Raw genomic sequence first — 27,737 nt, forward strand, 5'->3', positions numbered from 1 at the left:
AGCCCTTTCTTAAGGTTGAATTTTTCTCTCTCATTCTTGTCATCTATGTTTCTTGTTGATTTAAAAAAAGATTTTATTTATGTATTTATTTAAAAGATTTTAATTTATTTTTAGGGAGAGGAGAAGGGAAGGAGAAAGAAGGAGAGAGAAACCTCAATGTGTGGTTGCCTCTTGCACTCCCCCAACCGGGTCCTGGCCCACAACCCAGGCACGTGCCCTGCCCGGGAATCGAACTGGCAGCCCTTTGGTTTGCATGCTGGTGCTCAATCCACTGAGCCACACCAGCCAGGGAAGATTTTATTTATATTTTAGAGAGAGGGGAAAGTAGAGAGAAAGAGAGGGAGAGAAACACCGATGTGTAAGAGAAACACTGATTGGTTGCCTCTCTCATGCCCCCAACCAAACGGGAACCTGACTCGAAACCCAGGTGTGCGCCCTGACTGGGAATTGAACATGCAACCTCTGGGTTTGCAAGCTAGTGTTCAACCCACTGAGCCACACCAGCCAGGGCTATGTTCTTCATTTTTCAATTGAGATATAATTGACATATACAGTATATTAGTTTCAATTATACAACATAATGATCTGATGTTTGTCTATATTGTAAAATGATCACCACAATAAGTCTAGTTAACGCCCATTACCATATGGTTACAGTTTTTTTCTTGTGATGAGAACTTTTAGGATCTACTCTCTTAGCAATTTTCAAATAAATATACAATACAGCATTGTTAACCATAGTCACTACGCTGTATATTACATCACCAGGACTTACTTATTTTATCACTGGAAGTTTGTACCTTTTGACCACCTTTACCCATTTTGACCTCCCCACCTTTGGCAACCACCAATCTCTTTTCTATATCAATGAGTTTAGCTTTTTGTTTTGCTTGTTTTTTTAGATTTCACATATAAATGAGATCATACAGCATTTTTTTTTCTCTGTCTGACCTATATCACTTAGTATAATGCCCTCAAGATCCATCCATGTTGTTATAAATGGCAAGATTTCCTTCCTTTTGTGGCTAAATAATATTTCATTATATACATATGCACCATATTTTCTTTACTCATAGATCCATTGATGGACACCTGGGTTGCTTCCATATCTTGGCCACTGTAAATAATGCTGCAATAAAAAGAAGGGTACAGCTATCTTCTTTAATTAGTGTTTTTATTTCCTTTAGATAAATACCCAGAAATGGAATTCCTGGGTCATAAGGTAGTTCTATTTTTATTTTTTTGAGGAACCTTCATACTGTTTTTCATAATGGCTGCACCAATTTGCATTCCCACCAACCGTGCACTCAGCTTTCATTTGCTCCACATCCTCACCAACACTCGCTATTTCTTGTCGTTTTGATAATAGCACTTCTAACACGGTGAGGTGGTGTCTCATGATGGTTTTGATTTGCATTTCCCTGATGATTAGTGAGGCTGAGCACTTCTCTCATGTATCCCTTGGCCATCTGTATGTCTTCTTTGGAAAAATACCAGTTCAGATCCTCTGCCCATTTTGAATTCAATTGTTTGTTTCTTTGTTATTGAATAGAATGAGTTGCTCATATATTTTGGATATTAACACTTATCAGATATATGATTTAAAATATTTTTTCTCATTTTTAAACTGCCTTTTTATTTTGTCGACGGTTTCCTTTGTAGAGCAGAAGCTTTTAGTTTGATGTATTCTCATGTTTTTATTTTGCTTTTGTTCCCTTTGCTATTGGTGTCAAATCCAAAAAGCTTCACCAAGACTGATGTTAAGAAGTTTATCCCCTATGTTTTTTTTGAAGAGTTTTATGATTTCTGGTCTTATATTCAAGTATTTAATCCATTTTGAGTTGATTTTTTTGTGTGTGTATGGTGTAAGATTGGAGTCTATTATTATTCTTTTTTTATGTGATTGTCCAGTTTTCCCAACAGCATTTATTAAAGAGACTATCTTTTCCACATGTGTATATTCTGGCTTCTTTGTCATAAGTTAATTGGCTATATATATGTGAATTACTTCTAGGTTCTCTGTTCTGTTCCATTGGTTTACGTGTTTTTATGCCTATACTATACTGTTTTGACCACTACAGCTTTGTAATATAGTTTAAAATCAGAAAGCATGATGCCTTCATTCTTGTTCTTTCTGAAGATTGTTTTGGCTATTTGGGATCTTTTATGTTTCCATATAATATAGGATGGCTTGTACTATTTCTGTGAAAAATATCATTGGATTTTTAGCTGAATCTGTAGATTGCATTGGATAGTATGGACATTTTAATAATACTAATTTTTCCAATTCATGAGCACGGATATCTTCCCATTTGATTGTGTCATCTTCAATTTCTTTCATCAATGTCTCAAAGTTTTCAGTGTATAGGTCTTTCACCTCCTTTGTTAAATTTATTCCTAGATATTTTATTTTTTAATTAAACTTGTTGGTGCAGGGTAACAAATTTCAAGTGTATAACCTTATCACATGATATCTGTATATGCTATTGTGTGCTCACCACCCAAATTCTAGTCTCCGTCCACCACCATGTATTTGACCCCCTTTATACTTTGTCCTTCCCCCTTCCCCTCTGGTGACCACCTTTCTATTGTCTGTATCTATGAGTTTGTTTGTTTGTTGTTTTATAACCCACATATAATGAAATCATATGGTTCTTGTCTTTTTTCATCTGATTTATTTCACTTAGCATAATACTTTCAAGATCCATTCATATTACAAATGGCAATATTCCATCTTTTTTTGTTTCTGAGTAGTATTCCACCATATATGTGTACCACATCTTCTTTATCCAATAATCTGTCAAAGGACACTTACGTTGTTTTAATTTATTCTTTCTGATGAAATTTTAAATGGGATTGTTTTCTTAAATTCTCTCTCATGATTTTGTTGCTAATATATAGAAATGCAACTAATTTTTGTTATTGACTTTGTATCCTGCAACCTTAATAAATTCATTTATTATTTTTTACATTTTTAATATTTTATTGATTATGCTATTACAGTTGTCCAATTACCCCCCTTCATTCCCCTCCACCCTGCACACCCTCTCCCACCCACATTCCCCCCTTTAGTTCATGTCCATGTGTCATAAGTTCTTTAGCTTCTACATTTCCCATACTATTCTTGCCCTCCCCCATCTATTTTCTACCTACCATCTATGCTACTTAGTCTCCATACCTTTTTTCCATCTTTCCTCCTCCAACTCTCCTGTTGATAACCCTCCATGTGATCCCCATTTCTGTGGGTCTGTTCCTGTTCTAGTTTTTTGCTTAGTTTCTTTTTGTTTTTGTTTTAGGTGTGGTTGTTAGTAATTGTGAGTTTGCTGTCATTTTACTATACATGTTTTTTATCTTCTTTTTCTTAGATAAGTCCCTTTAACATTTCATATAATAAGAACTTGGTGATGATGAACTCCTTTAACTTGACCTTGTCTGAGAAGCACTTTATCTGTCCTTCCATTCTAAATGAAAGCTTTGCTGGATACAGCAATCTTGGATGTAGGTCCTTGCCTTTCATGACTTGGAATACTTCTTTCCAGCCCCTTCTTGCCTACAAGATCTCTTTTGAGAAATCAGCTGACGGCCTGATGGGAACTCCTTTGTAGGTTACTGTCCCCTTATCTCTTGCTGCTTCTAGGATTCTCTCCTTCATTTTAATCTTGGCTAATGTAATTATGATGTGCCTTTGTGTGTTCCTTCTTGGGTCCAACTTCTTTGGGATTGTCTGAGCTTCCTGGACTTCCTGGAAGTCTATTTCCTTGGCCAGAATGGGGAAGTTCTCCTTTATTATTTGTTAAAATAAGTTTTCCACTTGTTGCTCTTCCTCTTCTCCTTCTAGTACCCCTATAATTCGGATGGTGGAATGTTTAAAGATGTCCTGGAGGTTCCTAAGCTTCTCCTCATTTTCTTGAATTCTTATTTCTCCATTCTTTTCTGTTTGGTTGTTTCTTTCTTTCTTGTGGTCCACTCTATTGTTTTGAGTCCCAGTTTCCTTCCCATCACTATTGGTTCCCTGAGCATTTTCCTTCATTTCTCTTATTGTAGCCTGCATTTTTTCATCTAATTTGCGACCAAAATCAACCAATTCTGTGAGCATCCTGATCACCAGTGCTTGGAACTGTGCATCTGATAGGTTGGTTATCTCTCAGTCGCTTAAAAGTACTGATTCTGGGGCTTTCAATTCTGTTTGAGCTATCTTCCCCTCCCCCTTTGGTCTGGTCGAGCATGTTATGTATGAGGGGCAGAGCCTTAGGTGTTCACCAGGGTGGGGCACCCCAGTCACTGGGTTGTATCGTTGTATGTGGGGGTGGGGTCCGAGAGGGAACAATGGCGCTTGCTCTGCTCTCCGTTGTACCTCAGTCCCTTCACCACTTCCCTGGGGGCCAACTGGGCCCCTCTGGTGCCAATTCCCATGTGGGTGGGCTTCTGCACCCTGTGGGACTTTCCAACGACCTCTTCTGTGAGGCTGGGAGTCTCTGCCTGTGCCTCAACCCCCACAGGTGTTTTCAATCAGTGCCCCAAGGCTCTATTTCCCAGCACTGTGATCCTGGGTTGTGCGCAGTGCCTTGCTTCACAATTGCTGCCTGGCTAGGTCTGCCGGTTGCCACCCCTTGGCCGGGGTCTGCCAGCTGCCACTTGCGTGCTCAGGGTCCACCTGCTGCTCTGTCTTGTGCGCCCTGGATGCCTTACACGCCCAGTGCCAATGCTCTCTGCTCTACACACCGCAACCTTTGCCCAGCTTCCCAACTCTGCCCCTCCTACTGGTCTGGATGAACGGGTCTATTTTAACTTCTTGGTTGTCCGACTTCCATACAGTTCAATTTTCTGTCAGTTCTAGTTGTTATTCTGTTTCTAAATTGCTGTTGTCCCTATCTTGGTTGTTCGAGGAGGCACAGTGTTTCTACTTATGCCTCCATCTTGGCTGGAAGTCCCATTTATTATTTCTAATAGCTTTTGGTTGTCTTTAAGGTTTTACATATATAATATCATATAATCTGAAAATAAAGACACTTTTACTCCTTTCTTTCCAATTTGTATGCCTCTTATTTCTTTTTCTTGCCCAATTGCTCTGGCTAGGACTTTCAGTACTATGTTGAATAAAAGTAGTGAGAATTGGCATCCTTTTCTTGTTTATCATCTTAGAGGAAAAGCTTTTAGCTTTTCACTTACTGAGTATAATGTTAGCTGTGGGCTGGTCACATATGGCCTTTATTATGTTGAGGTATGTTCCCTGTATACCCACTTTGTTGAGAGGGTTTTTAAAAAATCATAAATGGTTGTTGACTTTTGTCAATTCTTTTTATGCATCTACTTGATAATATGATATTTATTCTTTATTTTGTCAATGTGATGTATAACACTGATTGATTTGTGGATATTGAAACCATCACTGGAATAAATCCCACTTGATGATGGTATATGATCCTTTTAATATATTATTGAATTCAGTTTGTTAACATTTTGTTAGAAATTTTTACATCTAAGTCCATCAGGGTTATTGGCCTGTAATTTTCTTTTCTTGCCATATTCTTATCTGATTTGGATATCAGGGTAATGCTGGCCTTGAAAAATGAGTTTGAAAGTGTTTGCTTTTCTATTTTTTGGAGGAGTTTGAGAAGGATTGGTATTCTTTAAATTTTGGTAGAATTCACCAGTGAAGGCATCTAGTTAAGGACTTTTGTTTTTGGGGAAGTTGTTGATTACTGATTCAATCTCCTTATGAGTAGTTGGTCTGCTTAGATTTTCTGTTTCTTCATGTCTCCGTCTTGATAGGTTGTATGTTTCTAGGAATGTATCTGTTTCTTATAGGTAGTCAAATTTGTTGGCATATAATTGCTCATAGAAGTCTCTCATGATCCTTTTTATCTCTGTGGTATCAGTTGTAATGTCCCATCTTTTATTTCTGATTTCATCTGTTTGTTTGTTTGTTTGTTTGTTTTGCACTCAGAGTTAATTGTAAACAACACCTTTGGGCTTGGGATGTACTTGGGTATGGGTCCTCTGTCATTGGGCAGGTACTAGATGGGCTTTGCAGTCTGAAGATGCATGTTTTTCAGCTGAGTGAATGTTATTTCTCTGATAATTACGTTGTGTCATTTCTCAGATAATTATCCCCTTTCCATTTTTTCAGTTCTCTTCTTGTCACAGCTGACTTGGGTTTCTTGGATTGATCTGCTGTGTAGATTGTTTCTGTACTGAGGGCTTCTCATTGTTCACCAAAATCCAATATCCCTTTATCCCTTCTTTCCATGGGAACAGGCTGAACTACATTTCTCACCCTCCCTTGCAGTTAGGCATGGTCGCTGACTAAATTTTTGGCATCAAAATGTGATGAAATTGACCTTTAGGACTTCTAGTCTTAGGCTAAGAAGATGGGCAAGGTGTGTTTCTACCATGCTCCCATTCTCTTCCTCCTAGTTAGAACTCAAGAGAGTAGATTCATCCATGCCCTAGTAGATGTGAGAACGATGACTAGAAAGGGGCCTGGGTCCCTGAATGATGTGAGGTGGACATGTTCCATTAAATAAAAACTATCTACTTTGTTCTTTAGACCATCATATTATTGGGTCTCTTTGTTACTGCATCATAGCTTTACCTGAAATAAGGTAGTCTATATATTGTCTCTCATATTTTCTCCTCCACACTCCACTTTTTGGGGGTTAAATTTTCTGGGAATAGTTCTTTTATTTTATATTCCAACCATTTTATTCATTCAATATTACAATTTTAATTTCTAAGTATTCAGTCTTATATTCTAGATATTTCTTTTCGTAACATTTTGTTCTTATTTTAAGGAAGCAAATTTTTCTCAAATTTCTCTAAGACCATGAGATTTTTCTTTCTTTTTCTTTATATAACTTCTATTGTTTCTACAAGTATTATTTTTCATTTTGTTTATATACTTATAATGCTTTGGCTACAAATAACTAAAGATCCAACTTATACAAAGAACACTGAAGGGCAAAGGTAAGATTCAGGGCCTATTGATCTAGCTTTTGTAATGCCTCAAGGATCCCATGCTCTTTGACTCCCTACTCTGCCACCCACACCGTTGTCGTCATCCTAATGCTGGTTCCTCTCAGAGTCGTAGGATATGTCCTTAATCATGTCTGGTGGGAGAGAGAAGTCACTGCTTCTGGTTTTCTTTTAAAAGTAAGGAAGAACTTTCTAAGAAGCTTCTCTTTTTTGCATCTCTGTGGCTGGAATTGGGTCACATGCCCTATCCTGACCCAATCACGGGCAAGGGTGGGTGATTAGATTAATCCTATTTTCTCCTGGAGCTGAAAAAGGGGTCAGTGTCCCTGATTTGCATGGAGGGTAGGCCTCTGAACAACAAACTGGGGTTCTGTTAGAAAGAAAGGAGGCAGAATGGGTGGTGGAGTTGCTTTATCTTGGTGCTTTTCTTTCACATTGTAGGGTTTCTTTGAATGTCTGGTATCTCTCCAAAGTTCATTCATACTTCAGAATGAGCTAACAAGAAGCTAATTGGGGCACTGCAGAGAGCTTGGGGAACATGCAACTTTGCCAGAAGCAATTTGGTCAGAATGACAATTTTTTCAGAAATGAATTTTGCTTCAGTATTTTTTTTGTAAAGGTTTTATTTATTTACTTTTAGAGAAAGGGAGGGGAGGGAGAAAGAGAAGGAGAAAAACATGAATGTGTGGTTGCCTCTAGAGGACCTCCTATTGAGGACCTGGCCTACAACCAAGGTGTGTGCCCTGAATGGGAATCGAACCGGTAACCTTTTGGTTTGCAGACGAGTTCAAACCACTGAACCACACCAGCCAAGGCAGTGTTTTTTTTTGTTTTTTTTTTGTTTTTTTAAAAAAAGATTGGAAAATTGGCTCTGGCTAGTGTGGCTTAGTGGATTGAGCACTGGCCTGCAAACCAAAAGGTCACTGGTTTGATTCCCAGTCAGAGCACATGCCTGAGTTGTAGGCCAGGTCCCCAGTAGGGGGCATGTGAAAGGCAACCACACATTGATGTTTCTCTCCCTCTCTTTCTCCCTCCTTTCCCCTCTCTGAAAATAAATAAATAATTTTTTTTTAAAGATAGGAAAATTGGGAATCTTTGTGCAGTCTTACAAGCACTTTTTAAATTTTTCTTGGAATTAAAAAATTTTCAACCTCCTATTACTTTGCAGTCAATTATTCTTACTTTTCTGTTTGCAGTAGCAAAATGTTGAAATAACCTAAAGGTCTAAAAATGCAATGGTTTCCTCCCTTCTTCCCTCCCTTCCTTTCTTCCTCCCTTCCTCCCTTCCTCCCTTCCTCATTTTCTCCTTCCCTCCCTCCCTCCCTTGCTCCCTCTCTTTTTCCCTCCCTCTCTCCATCTTAGGTTAATTCAGTAAAAAAAGAATAGTGCAGAACAGTGTGTGTCATGAAATCTAATATAATAAAATACATGCATGTGTAGACACAGACATTGTTACGAATGTTTATCTGCTGGTGGTGGTGTGGAGCCTTTTCATTCCATACTCTCCTGACTGTTGGAGAGGTAATCTGCACACTCTGGCTGGTATGCTAAAGGTGCAGTCCTGGTCACTCTATGTCCAGGCTACGTCTGAGGTTTGTGTTAGCAGTGAGTAAGTCTAAGGATGAAGTAAATTCTCCCTTCAGGACAAAGAGCAGGCTTCCTTACCACATGCTTGAAAAGAGGGAAATTCCTCAGCTGTGGGCCAAGCCCCTGCATGTCACCCCTGGGGGACTTGGGGCAAGGGGAGCTGATGAAAACATGATGCTTGGGCTGCGTGCTGTTTGGTGACCTCTGAGTTCCTGTGTCTCTGACCCAGGAGTCTCCTGTCTTGGTGTCAGTTTCACTCGTTAGCTTGGGAGTGGTGTAAGACCCCAAGGCCTGACATTGGCTTGTTTCAGTCATCTGTCAGATACATGTATTGCTTTTACAATGTGCAAATCAGTTTAGATTTTTTAAAAAGAAAGAAAAAAATAAAACCACACATAGCAAAAGTCAAAGCTTTTACATTAGGGGGAGGTCAGAAAACAGCAACCATCCACAGAAGAAAATAAAGAACTTCCTACTCATACCTATCCTGAGAAACTTGGTTAATAGTCAGTAGATATCTTTCCAGACTTTTATTCCATGTAGATTCCCACATCTTTATTAACCTTCTACAAAAATAAGATCATAAGATCTGCAGTGCTTGATTTAGTAATCACCCACAACTGAGGTCATTGTAGTGACCCCCACTCCCAAGCTTCTTGGGAAGTTGTCAAGAGCTCACCAGGCATCTATGCAGCTTGCAACGGCTTTCTTTGACCCCAGAAGAGTCAGGGGCTTCCTCTTGCCCTGTACTTCCTGGGAGCTCTTAGGCCAGTGCCACCTTGGGTTCTTGGTCTAACAGCTTGGGCACCACAGATGCAAAGGAAACCACCCTCCCCTCCCATTTCCTCCTCTGCACCCCCTAGTTGTCAAGTATGCACGTTTCCATCACCCCAGTCTGAACCCCTTCCCTATCCCCCTTCATCCCTTGCCATTCCATTTCTCCGCTAATACCCAGGAATCCCCATTCCAGATTCCTTGCCTCTACATCAGCTAAAACCCCAGAGCCTCTGGCACCATCTCAGACCCCAGAAAGAGTAAGTGATGCTGCTCTCAACACATGGCAGCTGTGGGAACAGGGTGGGTGGGGCAGGATGCTGGGGTGGGTGGGTGGAGCTAAGGCTACTTCCTTTCCCCTAGGGGCCCTGTCTGCCCAGTCCTGCCCCAGCTTCAGAAGGAGTTGGAGCAGCCTGGCCCCAGCCCTGTGTCCTTATCAAGTGAGCTGGTAAGGGGGTGTGACTTGGTGGGGCAGGGGTCTCAGCAGACCTGGGAATGTGCCTATGGCTTGTAAAGACACTGATGGATGACGGGAAAGAGTATCAGGAGCCACTGGGGCTGAATAGGGTCAGGGAAGGCCAGGAGGGGTGGCCTTTGCCGGAGTGCATGCTGCTAAGGCTGGGTGCAGGGGTGCTATGGGATAGTAGATAGGGGAGCTGCCAACATCTGTTCCCCTGTTATTTCTGATAATAGTAAAAGAAAGGGTGGAAAAAGCCGTTAAACCACAGGTTAGGCCTTGCAGTTGGCAGGGAAGTGGGTGGGAGGGAAGGGCCTGGCTAGGCCCTACCATAGCTCCTTATGTGTTCCATTTCTCCAACTTCCCCACCCTTAGGTCCCAACTCCTGCTCATGCCTGTTGTCATGGAAATGATCCTGCTTTTCCTCTTCTTTGGGGGTTACTCTGCTTCTCTGGAGGCATCTACACCCATGAACTCTCCTTTTACTTTGGTCACGAGTAGCTCTGAGGCCCCAAACCTTAACACAATGGCCTCCAATTATACATCGAGGGTCCCTGAGAAAAATGACAGCACTGGGCACCAGATCATCCCACCTTCCTCAACTCCTTATGCAGCCAATGAGGTGTCTTCTCCTGAGACTTCCGTTGCTGCCAGTAGTGGCCTCTCTATAGCTGGACCAACAATCTCCCAGGAAATTTCCACCGAGAAGCCATCAGTGCCCCAGGAAATCTCTAATGTAAACAGTAACCCCACTCCACCAGCAATTAATACCCTGGGATTTCACAATATGACTGGTGGAACCACAGCAACTGGCACTCTGGAGACCTCCAATGGGACCAGTGGACCTCCTATCACCATGGCAACTAGCTCTCAGGGAAGCTCCAATGAGACCAGTGGACTCCCCATCACCATGGAAACTAGCTCTCAGGAAAGCTCCAACCGGACCAGTGGACTCCCTATCACCATGGCAACTAGCTCTCTGGCTACCTCTGATAGAACCAGTGGACCCCCCATCACCATAGCACCTAGCTATCTGGAGACTTCCAATGGGACCAGTGTACTCCCTGGCACAATGGCAACTAGCTCTTTGGAGACTCCCAAGGAGACCAGTGGCTCCCCCACCCCTTGGGAAACGACGCCCATCACAACTACTCCAAAGGCTTCCACAAACACAGACAGTGGGCCCTCCGTAAGTCCAGATCAGAAGACAAATAATACCCTAATAATGGCTGTGCTCGTGGCTCTTCTGGTGGTCATTGTCCTCTTGGCACTACTCCTGCTGTGGCGCCAGCGGCAGAAGCGGAGGACAGGTGCCCTGACACTAAGCAGAGGAGGAAAGCGCAATGGGGTGGTAGACGCCTGGGCTGGGCCTGCCCAAGTGTCTGATGAGGAGGCTGTGATAACAACAGCAGGAGGGTCTGGTGGTGACAAGGGCTCTGGGATCCCAGAGGGGGAGGGTTCAGGCCGGCGGCCCACACTCACCACTTTCTTTGGTAGACGGAAGTCTCGCCAGGGCTCCTTGGCCCTGGAGGAGCTAAAGGCTGGGTCAACCTCCAGCCTAAAGGGGGAGGAAGAGCCGCTTGTGGGCGGTGAGAATGGGGCCGTGGAGGCCGCTGATTCTGATGGACCAGAAGTGGGAGATGTGCAGGTCCCTTAGTGCTTGTGAATACAAGACTGGAGGTCAGAATTATATCTAGCTTCCCTCACCTTCCCTCCTATCATCATTTCCAACCTCATCATCACCTAGCATGTTCACCCAACATTTTTCACTCTGAACCTCAACTAGCTTCTTAACCCCAGGACTTCCAGCTTCTGCACCCAACACCCCACACCGGCATTGCCACCCAGCATCCGAACCCAGCACCAAGGCTGGGGCCTACACCTGCTGAAGGCTTGAAGACTGGATGAATAAGACTTCCTCATCAACCCCTACTTCTCTCCATCAACCCTTTTTGCCACTTTTTTGCCCTTGAAACCAGAGGCCAAGTCTCCATAAGGCCAAATTTCCTTGACCTACAATTGTTCAGAGGATTTTTCAGGGGCATCAGAGTCTGAGAAGAAGGAAATGACAAGCCAGCACACTCCCATCTAGGGTTACTCTGGAAAGCACATTTGACCTCATAGATTAGGACAGTCCCTGGGTCATCCCATAAAAGTCGTTTAACTCTAGGACCCAGTGCTCTGTGGGGGGCCAGCCTGGAGTGGTGTCATCTAGCTGTGCTCTCAAGGGTGCTTGTGCCAGCACCTGGACTCTTTGTCCCAAGAGCTGGCCTTTGTGCCAAGCCACCACACTCTCCCTTGGAACTAACTATGGACTGAGGCAGCCAAAGGCTTCAGCTGTTACTCCTCCGGAGGACGGAGGTCTCTGGGCAGGAATGGTTCTCAGAAGCCCCAGCACCTGTGCGGGTCCACTCATGAGTGTGTTTTATGTGCAAGAGGCAAGGATTTGGTGGTTTGTGAAGGGTAGAGGTGAGTACGGAGGGCGTGTGGGAGGGGCAGGAAGGGTTTCGGAAGCTGAGGACATGTCAACCTGAGGACCTGCTGAGAACATCGGTGCCCTCATCTCTGCTTAAATGGGTGGAGGTAGTGGATTTAACTCTGTCTGTTGCCCAATAAAAGAATGCCGGGCTTGATGGAAAGACTGCATTTGTGACCTGAGTGTGGTTCTTCAGTTCAGCCGCTGTGTTCCTTTCTCACAGCCTCCCCGGCAGAGGTGGGAGGGAGACGGGAGACCTGGTAGCTGTATCTTGGTGAAACTCTGCTGTTACATGTTTAACGTGTTTGTCTGTTTCAAGCTCTTTCTCTTCTCCAGTCGAAGTCAGTGAGAGTGAGCTAAATGAGGACCTAGGACAGGCTGGCAGAACCAGGGGCTTCCCCTGTGGATCTGGAACAGACAGGAGGGGACAAGACCCAACTGGCTGTCTCTGAGACCAGCCCATGCCAGAGCCCAGGATGCCAGCCACATGGGCCAGAAGCGGTTGGTATTTCCCCAGGGCAAAGAGGAAATTTGCAAAGAGGAAGTTGTTGAGTCACAGGGTGCAGCGGCTGAGAGCCGTCAGACTGACCTACAAAGAGAGAGGCAGTTGGGAACTGTGTGAGTGTGACTGCCATGTGGCCTGAACTGGGGGGCCAGGTCATGAGGTGGGGGAGAGAAGGGGCACAAAGTGGTGGAGTATCCACCTGGCCACCACAGGCCTGTGTCTGGCTTGTGGGGATGGGCTGAGCTGGGGTGGAAACCCAGCCTTCACCGTGCAGGCTGGGCACCCACGAAGCTGTGTCTGGGCGCCTTTTTCTACTTCTTACAAGGCATTGTTTGGACTAGCTGTCGCCACAGAACAGCAGAAGTGAGTTCTGAAAATCCCTCGGGATACCACAATTGTATTCGATTTATCAAACCAAGTGCCCCAATTTCAGGTTTAGACGATGTGGCCACTGAACTCAGAGGCTGTCAGCTGCACCCTGCTCATTCGGCACAGGCAGGCATTTTCTGAACCAGTACTGGTTTCTGGGTCCTGGGTGACTCCTGCAGGAAATGGGGTGGGGGTGGGAAGGTGCCCAGTGGGACTCTGCTCAGCCCAGAAAACATCAAAATATGTGAAAAGTTTTCAAATAAAGGCACAAAAATTTGCTATGAATGTACTAAAAAAAGTAGTGGCACACTGCCCCTGGGGACAGGTTAGGAGGCTTCCTCTGAGTGTGTCTCACGGGGTCTTTGCCAAGTCTGCTGCCGTTTTCCTGGGGACCACTGTGCCAGCATGTATGGAGACCTTAGTAAATGTTCACTTGAATGAATGAACGATGATGACTCCTGAGAGGTTTTGAAGGCTAAGAAGGGTTTCGCCAGGCTGAAAGGGGAGAAGGGCACTCTCAGCAGGTGCAGAGGCACCCTGGGGACGTGTGAGCAGTTAGTATAGACTCTTTTCTGAAAGTCGTGGAACAGATAGATGCTTTTCAGTTCTCTAGTGGGGGAAAAAAGCAAAGGATGAGTAGATATTGTGAGACCAAAAAGGAAAAACAAGGAGAGAAACAATAAGAAAATATAAAATATAGTGGCAAGAGAGGACCAAAGATATCAATTATAAAAATAATTGTAAATGGCTTAGTATACTTATCATGGTGCTAAAAATGTCTTCAAAGGCTATGTAATGACTTTGGAAAATGTCTACAATATAATGTTAAGTGGGAATGTGTAGTAACTGTGGTTATCTATAAAGTAACAGGTTTGTGGGTGATTTTATTTTATTCATACTTTTCTCTTTTTTCTAGATTTTATTTATTTATTTTTAGACAGAGGGGAAGGGAGGGAAAAAGAGAGGGAGAGAAACATCAAAGTGTGGCTGCCTCTCACATGCCCCTCATTGGAGACCTGGCCTGCAACCCAGGGAACTGAACCATCTGGGAATTGAACCAGCAACCCTCTGGTTTCCAGGTTCGATCCACTAAGCCACACCAGCCAGGGCTTATTTATACTTTTCTATATTTTCCACATTTTACACAATATATATCAATTGCTTTTACAATTACAAAAAAACATTAACAAATAAGTGTTCCCTGGGCAGGATGGGGGAGGGGTATGGTTTGAAGAGAGTTGTGGGAGAGGAGGCTGGAAAGGCCTGGTGGAGCCATGCTAAGAAGGGCTTCAGGGTTCTAATTCAGTCTGGAAGTGGTGGGGAAGTTAAACTCAGGCCAGTTTTACTCCTCTGTTTGGGGCCTCAGCATGGGGTAAATGTAGCCATCTCCTGCTGCTGGAAAGTCAGGTTCATTTGCCCCTTCACTTTTACAAAAGGCCTACCTTAGCACCTGTTTTTATTAAATGAAAGAAATGAAGAGGATTTTCACTTTCACCAAAAAAGGTGAACAGAGATAAAAGTAGTCAGCATTGGGTTTGCAGCCCGTGGCTACAGGGGCAGCGCGCACCCCATGCACCTCGAGCATCGAGAGTGGCACTGCTTTTACTATATGTTAGTGTCGTTTTAGGTTTCATGTATGATTCAGCAGGGTATTTTTGGTTCTGGGAATGCCCCCTAATTTTTCCATATACATGGATGGTGATTACTTTATCACATTATCCCACTTTGGCTGGGGGAAGGTTTCCTAGGAGGAGCGCTCCACCTGGAATAGCAGGGAGCCCACACCATTGTTTTGCAAAAACACGTAGAATCACTGCCAGGCCCCACTCTCTCCTCTATCCTTGCTCCCCGGCGCCAAGTCCAGCTGCCTCTTCTTCCACAGTCCCTGGGACCCCTTCCTTCTCTCTGGGCCTCATCATACCCTGCCTGGTCCTGCCGAGACTTCCCTCCTGCTTTCTGACCCCAATCCCTTCCAACCTCTGCCTTTGGCAGTCCTAGTGACACTTCTAAAAAGCCACTCTGTCCAGATTATCCCTGCACTCCCTACGGCTGTCAGGATAGAGCCCACTTTCCTCAGCATGCAGTATAAAATCCCTTCAAGATCTGGCCCTGCTGCTCCTCTGCACACCCCGGCCCGGTTAGTCCTGAACCCTCCCGCCTCGTCAAATTCCTTGTCACCAGCTCCCCGAACCGCCTGTGTGCTTCTCTCGGGGAGGGGCAGAAAATTAAAAGTGTTGAAAACCTTTCTGTCTGGACAGTCAAATAATATTTTTCCTCTTTTGCAAAAGTTAATTACCAGCACATTCTAGTTTCTTAAATGCAGGATTCACACACACAGTCATATACAGTGTATTATTCTTCATCTTCTATTTTAAAATATATGTTTCTATTTCTATCTCCAAAGTGCACATTAAGATCATGATTACAAATAAAGCTTTGGCATCCAAAGTGAAAATCCCAAATGGAAGAGGATCTGGGTAGGAGTGGGCTTGAGAAATCTATTCACTTTTGCAGACAGGAAAAGGGCTTCAATGCATGGTTTTAAGGACATTTTATTTCTGAAAATGAACATTTACACCTAATTTTCTTCTGCATCCCCAACTCTGACATTTGGCCCTTGGCAGGCAGAACCTGTGGAGGGTGGGCTACAGGGTGAGGGGACTTCAGGCAGAAGTGACCTGCGCTCTGAACCTCAAGGGGGAATTGGTTGGGAAGCCTACACAGTGGGCGACTGTCCTGCTCCGGGGAGGTCGGGGATAGAGACATTAGACAACAGAAACCCAGGGTGTTCTAGAGACAATCTACTTATTCCCAACAATGAGCTACAAATGGGCACCAGTGTGCCTCAGCACCCTAGGGTGCTCCGCACCTGCCTGCCCAGCTTGTGGCACCAGGGCAGCTGGACCACAGCCCAAATTTCAGAGTCTAGATTTCAGGAGGTGTCGGCCATGGAGAAAGCTGCATACTTGGTCCTGCATTCGTGCACAGTCCGGCCGAAGCCAGCCCGCCCCCCAGCCTGCCCCACAGCACACACACTTGACTTCCTGCCAGACTCCTCCTCAACTGTCAAGATTCAGCTCAAATGCTGCTGCCTTTTCTTTCTTTCTTTTTTTCTGAAAGATTTTATTTATTTTTAGAGGGGAAGGGGGGAGAGAGAGGGAGAGAAACATTGATGTACAAGAGAAACATCGATTGGTTGCCTCTTGCATGTGCCCAGCTGGGGACCTGGCCTGTAGCCCAGGCATGCGTCCTGACCAGGAATGGAACTGGTGACCTTTTGCTTTGTGGGATGACGCCCAGCCCACTGAGCCACACCAGTCAAGGTGTCATTATGTTTTCAAGGCCACCACCGCAAACAGACATATTTCTCCTCCACTCTTACAACACCTCGTGTCACAGCAGAAACAACTGGGCTGTAGTTATGTGAAGGTGTCCTTCATGTGTCCAAGTCCACATGTCATCTTTGTGGCTTCAGAGACCAGGGTCTGTCACATAGCAGCTAACTGATAAGTATTTACTGAATGGAGGAATAAATGTATGAATGCATGAACAAACAATGGTTTTTAAGTAAACATGGGGCAAGATCAGATCTTTTTCTTTTTTTAAAGACTTTATTTATTTATTTATTTTTAGAGAGAGGGGAAGGGAGGGAGAAAGAGAGGGAGAGAAACACTGACGTGAGGGAGAAACATTGATTGGTTGCCTCCTGTACATGCCCCGACCAGGGACTAAACCTGCAACTCAGGCATGTGCCCTGACCAGGAATCAAAGTGGCGACCCTTGGCTTTGCTGGATGACACCCAACCAACTGGGCCACACCAGTCAGGGCCAGATCTGTCTTTTGAATGAACCTGGCATCCAGGAGGCTGGGCTGAAGGCAATGTGGCCCCAAGACGAGGGCGTTCTAGTGTGAGTTAGATACAGTGGGAGTGTGGCTTATGGCAACAGAAGAGGTCAGGTCAGAGATAGATTTACTCAGAAAATAGGGTTTAGGGCCAATTGGCAGTTGAGGTGATGGGGGAAGAATGAGGTTAGACTTCAAGGTTTCTATCTTGGGAAACTGAGATGCTGATTTCATTAGGTGGAAATGCAGAGAGGTGAGCATTTTAGTGGAAAACTTAATAAGTTCATTTTTAGAAGTGTTAGAAGGGATGTTTAGAGATGGTTAGAAATTAAGACCTGGATCTTGGGAGGGGTATCAGAGCAAGAGATATGGACTTAAGAGTCATCTGATTTTATTTAAATTTTTAAAGACTTTATTTACTTTTAGAGAGAGGGGAAGGGAGAGGAAAAGAGAGGGAGGGAAACACTGATGTGCATTGATCGGTTGTCTCTCACATGTCCCCAACTGGGGACCTGGCCCTCAACCCAGGCATGTGACCTGACTGGGAATCGAACCAGTGACCCTTTGGTTCACAGGCCAGCACTCAATCCACTGAGCCACACCAACCAGGGCAAGAGTCATCTGATTTCATCTTTTTTTTTTAAAGAGTCATCTGATTTTAGATAGCAATTTAAATAACAGTATACAGCCTTGGCTGTGTGGCTCAGTGGATTGAGTGCTGGCCTGTGAACCAAAGGGTCACTGGTTCGATTCCCAGTCAGGGCACATGCCTGGGTTGCAGGCCAGGTCCCTAGCAGAGGGAGTGTGAGAGGCAACCACACTTGGATGTTTCTCTCCCTCTCTTTCTCCTTCCCTTCCCCTCTCTTTTAAAAAAAAAATAGCTTTTCATGAAGATGGCGCCCAAAGCGAAGAAGGAAGCCCCTGCCCCTCCCAAAGCCGAAGCCAAGGCAAAGGCTTTGAAGGCAAAGAAAGCAGTGCTAAAAGGCATCCACAGCCACAAAAAGAAGAAGATCCGCACATCACCCACCTTCAGGAGGCCTAAGACACTGCGGCTCCGAAGGCAGCCTAAATATCCTCGGAAGAGCGCCCCCAGGAGAAACAAGCTTGACCACTATGCCATCATCAAGTTCCCCCTGACTACTGAGTCAGCCATGAAGAAGATAGAAGACAACAATACACTTGTGTTCATTGTGGATGTCAAAGCCAACAAGCACCAGATCAAACAGGCTGTGAAGAAGCTGTATGATATTGATGTGGCCAAGGTCAACACCCTGATCAGACCTGACAGGGAGAAGAAGGCATATGTTCGACTGGCTCCAGACTATGATGCTTTGGATGTTGCCAACAAAATTGGGATCATCTAAACTGAGTCCAGCTGGCTAATTCTAAATATAAAAATTTTATACTAAAAAAAATAATAATAAAAAAAATAAACAAATACACACATACACCTTTAAATAAGGTACATAAACTATTGCATTCACTGTGTAGAATGAGAAAAGGAAAGAGTTATGGAGAGACTCTCAGTGTGTTTGTCAGGGCAGGCTAACTACTATAACTAGGAACGCCAGAACTCAGGGGTATAACCCGAGAGAAGATTTTTCCTTGCTTACGTAACAGTTCAATACTGGCATTTGGAGGGTGACCATCCGTGAGGCCATTCGAGGACCCTGGCTCCTTCCCTTCTGTGCTCTGTCATTCCTGGGGAGGAGAGAGGGATCATGGGAAGACTTTTATGGGCCAGGTCCAGAAGTGGCACATGTCATTTTTGCTCATATTCCATGGGGCAGAATTCAGTCACGAAGTGGCCTCAGTGCAAAAGGGGCTGGGAAATGTAGTTCAGTTGTGTGCCCAGGAGGAAAAGAGAAACTGTCCCTCCACACTGAGGGAACACCAAAATCCGAGGACTGGATGTAGGAGAAAGGACCTGGAAGTGACAGCACAGAGCCTTTAAGAAAGGAACTTGGAGAAAATGCCATCTAGGGAACAAAGGGAGAAAATCATTTTGAGAAGGGCCGAAAGGGGCAGTCCCGGACAAGAGTGAGGCGAGCAAGGTGCTGAGGTGCAAATCAGGCCCTGAGAGGCCTCACTAGGCCTCCTTCAGTGTTGCACCCTCGGGCTTCACTCATCCACCCGAGTCCCAGTCCCGGCAGGGTCATGGGCTGCAGAGAAAGAGATGGGAGAAGGCTGGGGAGATGCTTGTGGGTTGACGGTCAGGGTCCCAGTGACCTTAGCCTGCAGTTTCCCATGAAGAAACGGAGACCCAGCCATTCTTGGACAGGAACTTGCCTGACGTCCCAGTACAGGTCATTGGCCATTTCTCAGTTTTTCTGGTGGGAAGTCTCACTCTGATCCATCCATGTCTTTCAAGTACCTCGGGAAGAGGAAAGGAAATGGTCATTAGTTTTTACTCTGTGTCACTGACAGAGGTTTCTCACTTGATTCTCAGTTGAACCCATGAGGTAGGTACTATCCCATTTTAAGGAAGAGGAAACTGAGGCACAGAAAAAGGTTTAAAGGTACTGAGATCAAAAAGGATGGAATTAGGATTTGAACCCGGGTGTAAGTCCCACTTTTCCTAGTACACCGTTGAAAAAGCTTCCCAGCCCTCATAAGAGAGCTCATTCTTGCATTCACAGCCTCACATTCTGGGGACAGCTGGCTGTGGGGAGAGAGCAGGGCCTTTGGCTCAGAGAGGAGAGGACTTCTGCGTTGCCACACAACTGAGAGCGGAGTATGGAAAGCAGAGGAGGTACTACAACCCCAGGGGTCCTGAAAGAGGACTAGAGGGAGCCCCAGAGAACCTGGGAAGCGCTGACAGCGGCTGGCTAGAACGGTCCTTCCCCGCCTCCCTCTGGCAGCCCTACCCCCAGCCTCGGGCCTCTCTGAACATTGGATCTGAGCTGCAGACACCAGCCCGCAGCCCACAGCTCCAAGCCGTCATGGAGCCTGAAGGTAAAGGAAAGCAACCCAGGCCTCTCTCCCCTTCACCACCATCTTCCCTCCCCTCCTGCCCCTCTCCCCATCCCAACTTGTCTCAGCGCCTTATCTTCCCACCCCCGCAGAGAGACCAATTTCTTCTGGTTCTCATCTGCTGCCTTAACCTCCCCCATCTCCCTCAAACTTCTCTGAACTCCAAGCATTCCTTCCTGTCCGCCAAAGGCCTCCTGTGTTGGGGGCCTTCTCTATGTTGGGTCTCAAGAAGCTCTGGGAAAGTAAAGGGCTTGAACCCCAGCAAAGGCCAGGGGTGGCCTGGAGAAGGGCACATCTCCTGGGGCCCCAGGGGACAGGTAGTGGGAGGCTGGGTGGCCAGCAGCTCTGGACTTTGCTCCTGGCTGGCAGCTCGGGAGGGAGAAATGGAGGCAAAGTCCTGTCCCACCTGCCATGGGTGGGGGAGGGGGCTTGAGTCCACTGACCCTCTGCGGGGGAAGGGGCGCGGGGATGACACCCCTAAGGAGACTATGCAGAATGATGGAGGCCAGGCTCTGTGGTCAAAAGGCTCCTGTTTGAAGCTGGGCCCTTTCGGGAACAGGCTGTGTCACTTTGGGCAAGTCACCGGACTTCCAGAGCCTCATTTCCTTGCATCTCTAAAATGACAATAACAGTTCCCTGCTCACAGGTTTGTTGGGAGGGCAATGACAGGATGCACGAAAGGAGCCCACCTGTGAGCTCTCTGAATCTTCACTGGGCTTCTTCCCCAGCTCTGACCGGGTTTGGGGCTTCTGCTGGCTCTACACACCCAGACCCTTTGACTTGACTGTGGAGGCAGCTCTTGGGGGTCCAAACAAACTCTTGGTTTAGAAATGATCTCAGAGCTAGAGACGGGGTTCAAGTCCTATTCCTGCCACCAGCTAGCTCTGTGATCTCGGACAAGATGCTGGGCTTTGCTGTGCCTCCGCTTCCTCATCGATCAAGTGAAAACAGTGCCCTCCCTTGGCCTGTGGCGAGGGTTACATGCACAGCGCCGGCCCAGAGGAATCCCTCCGCGTAGTTAGGCTGGTGATGTTGATGTCTCATATCTGTCTACCCCTCATATCTGTCTACGCAGCTCTGAGCCCGCCCAGGCTCTGCTGCATTTTTGGAAGCCCTGTATGTCCATTTCCACCTGGACACCTCCCTGCCATATCAAACTCAGTCTTCCCCCACCAGCTCCATTTCTGTTCATGCCGCACCATCTTCCTACTCAGACTGGGAACCTCAGGGTCAGTATTTACTGCTCAGTGTCCTTCATGCCCCAATAGCTAGCCAGTTGCCACATCCTATGGGTTTACATCCAAGGCATCACCTAAGCCTTTTCTCATTCTGTTCCTACCTGCCTCTACGGATTGGCCTGGTGAGGCTTCCTTTGCAGCGCTGCCTTCCCGCTTGTGACCACACCTGATGTTTAACACTGGAGGGCTGGCGCTGGGATCACTGAGCCGTGGGAATTAAGCCAGGAGGTAGTAGGCAAGTCAAGGGGGATGAGATAAAGGCTGGGGAACTGAGGGGAAGAAGGGGTGAGGATGGAGTTGGGGCACAAACAGAAGGCAGGCTGGCGGGCAAAGGTGGAGGGGTCAGACTTGGCCCAGGTGTGAGTGAGGCGGGGCCAGACCCAGTCTGTGGACCTGCGGTGCAAGTAGTAGTGCGCGCTTCTCTTACAGCCGTGGGAGGGCTGCCCTCCCATTCCCACTTGGCCCTGGCTCACTGCTTCTTGCCCAAAGGTTGCAACAGCCTTCCAGTTTACATCTTTCAGGAACCCTAGCCACAGTTTACATATTTAAACTACAAAGAGCATTTCTGATTGTGTGACTTCTGATAGAAAGTTTTAATGATTTCCCATTGCCTACTGAACAAAACATTAACTCTTTCCTGTCACTCAAGGCCTACTCAGTTTGGCCCCAGCCTACCATTCAGCCCTCTCTTTTGCCACTCTTTAATTGCTCTGAAATTCTGTAGATCGTTTTACTACTTGTATGATGGGCCAGCATGTTTGGTCCTATTTGGAGGTCATTTCTCTTCTCTAGAGTGAAAAGGGGAAAGAAAAGGCCATCAATCTGGGAGCTGCAGTGCAAACCAGCCTCTGTCTCCATCTGGTGTTTGCCAAACAGGTCAACAAATAAATAGATGGCAGAACAAAGCTGCTGGAGTTACACACCTGGGTTCAAGAAAGTCTGGCCAGGCACTTCATGTGAATCACCTTACTCCCTCCTCATTGCAGCCCTGTGACTTGACTTATTCATTCTCAGAGAGTGAGGAAGGGAGGGAGAAACAGAGGGAGAGAAATATTGATGGGTGAGAGAAACATGGAACTATTGCCTCTTGCATGCCCCCCAAGAGGACCTGGCCCTTAACCCAAGAATATGCCCTGACTGGAATCAAACCTGGGGTCTTTTGATTTGCAGAACGATGCCCGATCCACTGAGACACACCAGCAGGGCTGAAGGTCACCACTGGTTTGATTCCCAGCCAGGGGAACGTGTATGGGTTGTGGGCTCATCCCCCTGGGTGTGTAGGAGAGGCAGCCAATCAATGGTCTTCTCTTGCATCATGGTTCTCTCCTGCTCTTTCTTCTTCCCTTCCCCTCAGGGCAGCATTCAGATGTTCAATTGTTTCATAAAGGTTCTAACTTGGTTTCAATTTGTATGTTTGAATCAGGATCCAAGTAAGATCCACCCACTGTGATTGTGGTCAGTATGTGTTTTAAGATGATTTAATCTTTTGTTTCCTCTCAGTGTATTTGCTGGAGAAATTGGGTTATCCTCCGGCGGGCTTCGTCTGGTCTGAATTTTGCTGGTTGCATCCCCATGGGATAGTTTAGTGTATCCCTCTGTCCTCCGGTTTCATTGTGAACTGGTGGTGGTCTGTTCTCTCATTGGGAGCGTGTTTCTCCTTGCTGTTGGCTTTTGATGCTTGGTACCTAGAAGCACTGGTTTACTAGGGTTGTAAAATAGTTCCTGCCCTTTGGCAGTGCATTGGTTCTTATTTGCTTATTTAAGTGGACATTCCAAATATTTTCAGTAAATTTACCGAGTTATATAGTCAACACCATTGAGCATTTCCATCACCCCAGTAAGATCTCATTTAAAGTTCATCCCCAGCCCCAGACAACCACTATTCTGACATCTGTCTTTCTCAGTTTGCTTTTTCTGGACATTTCATATAAACGGAGGCATGCAACATGTGGTCCCGAGTGAGTATTGGTTCCTTGGTTCTTAATCCTCAAGTGCATCTGAGTCAGAGTGGGAGCTCTTCTAAAACCTGGGTGCCTGGGACCCTCCTCACCCCCCACCACCCAAAGACTGACCCAGGTGGTCTGGAATGGGCCTGCACCCTCATCAGTCCAGAAAGCACCCCAGGTGACTCCAATGTGCATTCCAGGTGGAGGGCTCCGCTTTCTCCACCTTTGCTAAAGAGTGGTCCACACCTACGTCTAAACTCCCTCACCTCCCACATAGATTGTGACCATGACAATGTGGTTTCTGCTCCAACCACACAACCAAAACTCCTCTGGCAAAGGCCTTCTAATTGCTAAGCCCAATAGCCGTTTCAGTCTTTCTTTTTCTTGCTTCTGCTCACACCCTACTTCTTGAAATCCAAACACCCACTCTCTCCTGGGGCTGCTTTTCTCTTTGACAGCAATGCCTCTGTGGGTCCTTTACATATTGGTGTTTCCCAGAGCCCTCCTCTTCTTCCCTGACCAGGTGATCTTACCACCCCTCAACCCCCTGCTATGCTGAGTCACCCGCAGCCGGGGCGCAGCTGGCTCTGAGTGAAGAATGGGAGCAGCTTGGGAGAGCTGTGGGAGAGAATGTGGGGAAGGAGGCCAGATTCAATTACAGGCTGAAGGCTGGGGATGGGGGTGAAGAGTGGGTATGTGGCTTTGGGGAAGAAGGGCTGAACAAGAAGGCCTGCTTCTCAGAGTAGAGCAAGGCTGAGTATATGGCGTTAACTTCAACTTGGAGCAAAAGTGGGGGAAACAAATCCCAACCCAACTTCCTCACACGCTGCGTAATTGTCTTCCATTCACCTGGGTTTCTATGGGGCTGCCAATCTTCTCTTGGCCAACAGATGGCGATGATGCACCGTGCCTGAGCTTGGCCTCTGCAGTCACCTCTTATCCAACAGGTGCGAAGGGCACATTTATGCGTGGGTAGGAAGGACCTTAGAGACCACTAGGTCCATAACTATCATTTTACAGGCAAAGGATTCATCCACACTCCTGAAACTCCTGGAGCTATGTCCCGCAGAGAGGGGACTCAAACCCAACTTCCCTGTTTACAGCCTCCTTGTACAGCTCCGGTCTGTAGAAAGACAAGTTTGTTGAAACATCAGGTGTGGGAGGGTGCCCAGGCCAAAGGGCCAAGTCAGAGGGACCCCCGTCGTGACAACAATGCCTGGCTGGTTTGACTCTGCTGCCAGTTTGCTGTGTGACCTCAGCCTACGTGCCTCTCCTCTGTTCCCATCTCCACCTAGAAAAACTTCCAGCTATAAAACACTTGGTGCTATGAGAAGCCTGGGATGAAAGAGGCACACAGCTCATACTCTGCTGGGGCTTCAGCTCCGAAGTAACTAACCCTTCTGTGCAGGCAGACCAGAGATGCTGCAGGGCGACTTCGAGGTGCTGTTCACTTCTCGCCTAGCTGCTGATCCAGTACTGAGTCTGCCAGACAAAATGTAGGACAGTTAAAATTTGCATTTCAGATAACCAACAGATAATTTTTAACTATATGATATGTATGTTCTAAATATCGCCTAGGATATATTTATACTGAAAAAAATCTTTGATGTTTGTCAGAAATTTAAATTTAACTAGGCATTCTGTATTTTTATTTGCTCAATCTGGCAACCCTGACCAGGCTAGAGGGCCCACCCAGCACCCCAGGCCCTCTCTCAGGACCCCAGATTCTTCACCCTGATTGGCTAGTGCCCAATTATGCTGGTTGGTAAATGGAACTGACCCTTCAACAACATGGGTTTGTACTGTGTGGGCCCACTTGTGTGCGGATTTTTTTCAATAAATACCTGTACCGTTTTCAATCCATGGTTGGGAATCCGCAGATATGAAGGACCAGCTGTATGTACTGATCCATGCCATTCTATATAGAAGACTCGAGCATCCATGAATTTTGGTACTGGTGGTGGAAGGGTGGTCCTAGAAGCTGTCCCCACTGACACCAAGGGACAACTGAAGTTTTGAGGGAGTCAAAGTTACATGGGGATTTTCAGTTGCACAGTGGGGTTGCCACCCCAACCCCCGTGCTGTTCAAGTCAACGGTGTTTTGACAGTCACCTCTGGCTATGGGAGAGGCAGCCACGTTACACTCTGTCTTTTCTATCCCTCACAGGCCTGGCACTACTGCTGCCCCCTGCCACTCTGGCCACCCTGGCAGATGGCTGGCTCCAAGAGGACTGTCCAGCCTTCAACTACACAGCCTTGGTCACAGGGCCAGCCACCTCTAGGGCAGCACTGTGGGCCAAATCCCCAGGAGTATTGGCTGGGAGGCCTTTCTTCGATGCCATCTTTGCCCAAGTCCACTGTCAGGTCTCCTGGTTCCTCTCCGAGGGATCAAAGCTGGTGCCTGTTACCAAGGTGGCCGAGGTTCAGGGCCCTGCCCACTGCCTATTGCTGGGGGAGCGGGTGGCCCTGAACATGCTGGCCCGGTGCAGTGGAGTCGCCAGCTGTGCTGCTGCAGCTGTAGAGGCTGCCAGGGCGACTGGCTGGGCTGGGCATGTGGCAGGCACCAGGAAGACCACCCCAGGCTTCCGGCTGGTGGAGAAGTATGGGCTCCTGGTAGGCGGAGCTGCCTCTCATCGCTACGACCTGGGAGGGCTGGTGATGGTGAAAGACAACCATGTCATGGCAGCTGGTGATGTGAAAAAGGTGCACATCTGGCCCCTGCCTGGGCCCTGCTCCAACCCCCATCACAGTCCTTCCCCTCTTCCAGAGACCCCAGTGAATAGTGATGGCCTGGGAGTTGGGGGATGAGACTCCTAAATCCCTCAGTCGCTCCATCTGTAAGACAAGGGGTTGGACTTGCTTCTTTACAAACACATTCTTCTACTGCTTGGAGTGACGTTCAGGAGCAAAGGACAAACTGTGGGCAGCCCAGCGCTGATGGCTCTCCAACCTTGGGCAGGCTGCTCTTGAGTCCCTGCACCTGTTTCCCATTTGTGAAAATGTTCTTGAAGACCCCTTTCATTTTTAATGTTCCCAGTCAAATTCAACTCAGGGGCAAATGCTAAATATTGCTGGTATTTGACCATTTTTTAAGATTTTAAAAATGTTTTTAAATTTATTAACTTGAGAGAGAGAGCGTGCAACATCATTTTGTTGTTCTGCTTATTTCTGCATTCATTGGTTGATTCTTGTATGTGCCCTGAGTGGAGATCGCATCCGCAATCTTGGAATATCCAGACGACGCTCTAACCAACTGAGCAGCCTGGCCAGGGCTATTTAGTCATATTTTGATCCACAAGTGGTATTTCATGTGGTTTCACCTAATATGAAAGAAGCCATCCCAATGCCCATTTTCCTCATGAACCCTAAACTTGTCATCCATCTGGGACCTTTCGAATGCCAGTGCCAGCTCACTGTGCTCCTAACGCCGCCACCTGTTCTCCCTCTCACCCTCCTGGCCTGTCAGGCGGTCAGATGGGCCCGACAGGTGGCCAACTTCGCCCTGAAGGTGGAGGTGGAGTGTGGCAGCCTGCAGGAGGCCGTAGAGGCAGCAGAGGCTGGAGCAGACCTTGTCTTGCTGGACAACTTCAGGCCGGAGGTGAGGCGGGGACTACTTCCTGGGAAGGGGCCATGTTAGGGGGTGTCACCTCCCCTTGGCTTGTGTCCTATAGGAGCTGCACCCTACGGCTGAAGCGCTGAAGGCCCGGTTCCCGAGTGTGGGTGTAGAGGCCAGCGGGGGCATCACGCTGGGCAACCTCCCTCAGTTCTGCGGGCCACACGTCGATGTCATCTCTTTGGGGATGCTGACCCAGGCGGCCCCAGCCCTCGACTTCTCCCTCAAGCTGTTTGCTGGTGGGGACCCCCCAGTGCCCCATATCCGCCAGTCCTAAAACCACAGAGGGCAACACTGGCAATGGGATAACAGGGTTTCTCAGGACCCTAAAGGTTACATATCTCTAAGAACAGTGGCCAACAGGGCATTCTCAGAGCTGGCCTGAGCTACTGGCTCAGCCACTTACTGCTGTGTGACCCCGAGAGCTGACTTTACCTCTGCTCACCTAATGTTTCCTAATCTGTGAAAGGGGTCTAATAAATGATCTGCCTTATGGATTTCTTTGAGTGGTAATTAACACATTGTAAGTACTTGGTGTATGTTAGAAATGACCAAAGCTCATCTCTCCTAATATACACATTTTCCCCCACATACTGCCTTCCCTGAAGTCAAGGTTGTCTTTAATCAATGGTGTTAGTGGCCACTGTCCACCAGCCACCAGCCATTGTGTAGCCGCTGTGGCCCGTACATGCAGGTTAGAGATGCAACATGTTCATCTCTGTTGAAATAAGTCCCAAAGAGCTCTTTCTACAAGTGTAAAATAGAAATGGTGAGTGATAAGAAAGCATTGTCATAGCTTAATCGATGACTTTCTTTTTGAGTAGTAGATTGTGTGTTACAATGAATGGCATCTTATGTTTGAGGACATGCGGCATCACGTATGATATTCAGCTGGAACATTCTACTTGGTCGATGTCCTAGTCATACCGGTTATTAAGTCTTTGCCTCTCACCTCTGGCTACTGTTATCACTTCTTTGGT

The 27,737-nt window shown here is 46.6% G+C and overlaps 3 protein-coding genes across 5 annotated transcripts; all 3 read left to right on the top strand.

Annotated features, from left to right (window-relative positions):
• Positions 1-9,712: 9,712 nt before the first annotated feature.
• On the top strand, positions 9,713-12,432 carry SPN (sialophorin). 2 transcript variants are annotated; one of them, XM_045849045.1, is made up of 2 exons: positions 9,713-9,784; positions 10,169-12,432. In XM_045849045.1, exon 2 carries the CDS (start codon positions 10,185-10,187, stop codon positions 11,448-11,450), a length of 1,266 nt encoding a protein of 421 aa, XP_045705001.1. In that variant the 5' UTR covers positions 9,713-9,784; positions 10,169-10,184; the 3' UTR covers positions 11,451-12,432. The 2 variants fall into 2 exon arrangements, with proteins under 2 accessions (XP_045705001.1, XP_045705002.1); XM_045849046.1 differs by having other exon boundaries at positions 9,713-9,776.
• Positions 12,433-17,874: 5,442 nt separating this feature from the next.
• LOC123825600 (60S ribosomal protein L23a-like) lies at positions 17,875-18,405 on the top strand. The gene has a single exon (XM_045849143.1). The coding sequence runs from the start codon at positions 17,875-17,877 to the stop codon at positions 18,349-18,351; it is 477 nt and encodes a 158-aa protein (XP_045705099.1). The 3' UTR covers positions 18,352-18,405.
• Positions 18,406-19,688: 1,283 nt separating this feature from the next.
• QPRT (quinolinate phosphoribosyltransferase) lies at positions 19,689-27,254 on the top strand. Of its 2 annotated transcripts, none has more exons than XM_045849156.1 (4): positions 19,689-19,942; positions 25,312-25,847; positions 26,611-26,742; positions 26,816-27,254. In XM_045849156.1, exons 1-4 carry the CDS (start codon positions 19,930-19,932, stop codon positions 27,032-27,034), a joined length of 900 nt encoding a protein of 299 aa, XP_045705112.1. In that variant the 5' UTR covers positions 19,689-19,929; the 3' UTR covers positions 27,035-27,254. The 2 variants fall into 2 exon arrangements, with proteins under 2 accessions (XP_045705112.1, XP_045705110.1); XM_045849154.1 differs by having other exon boundaries at positions 19,815-19,942; positions 25,312-25,556.
• Positions 27,255-27,737: the final 483 nt, after the last annotated feature.

This window comes from Phyllostomus hastatus, unplaced genomic scaffold (genome assembly GCF_019186645.2).
Source record: "Phyllostomus hastatus isolate PE091 unplaced genomic scaffold, TTU_PhHast_1.1 phas_contig_64, whole genome shotgun sequence".
In the NCBI taxonomy this organism is placed as follows: domain Eukaryota; kingdom Metazoa; phylum Chordata; class Mammalia; order Chiroptera; family Phyllostomidae; genus Phyllostomus; species Phyllostomus hastatus.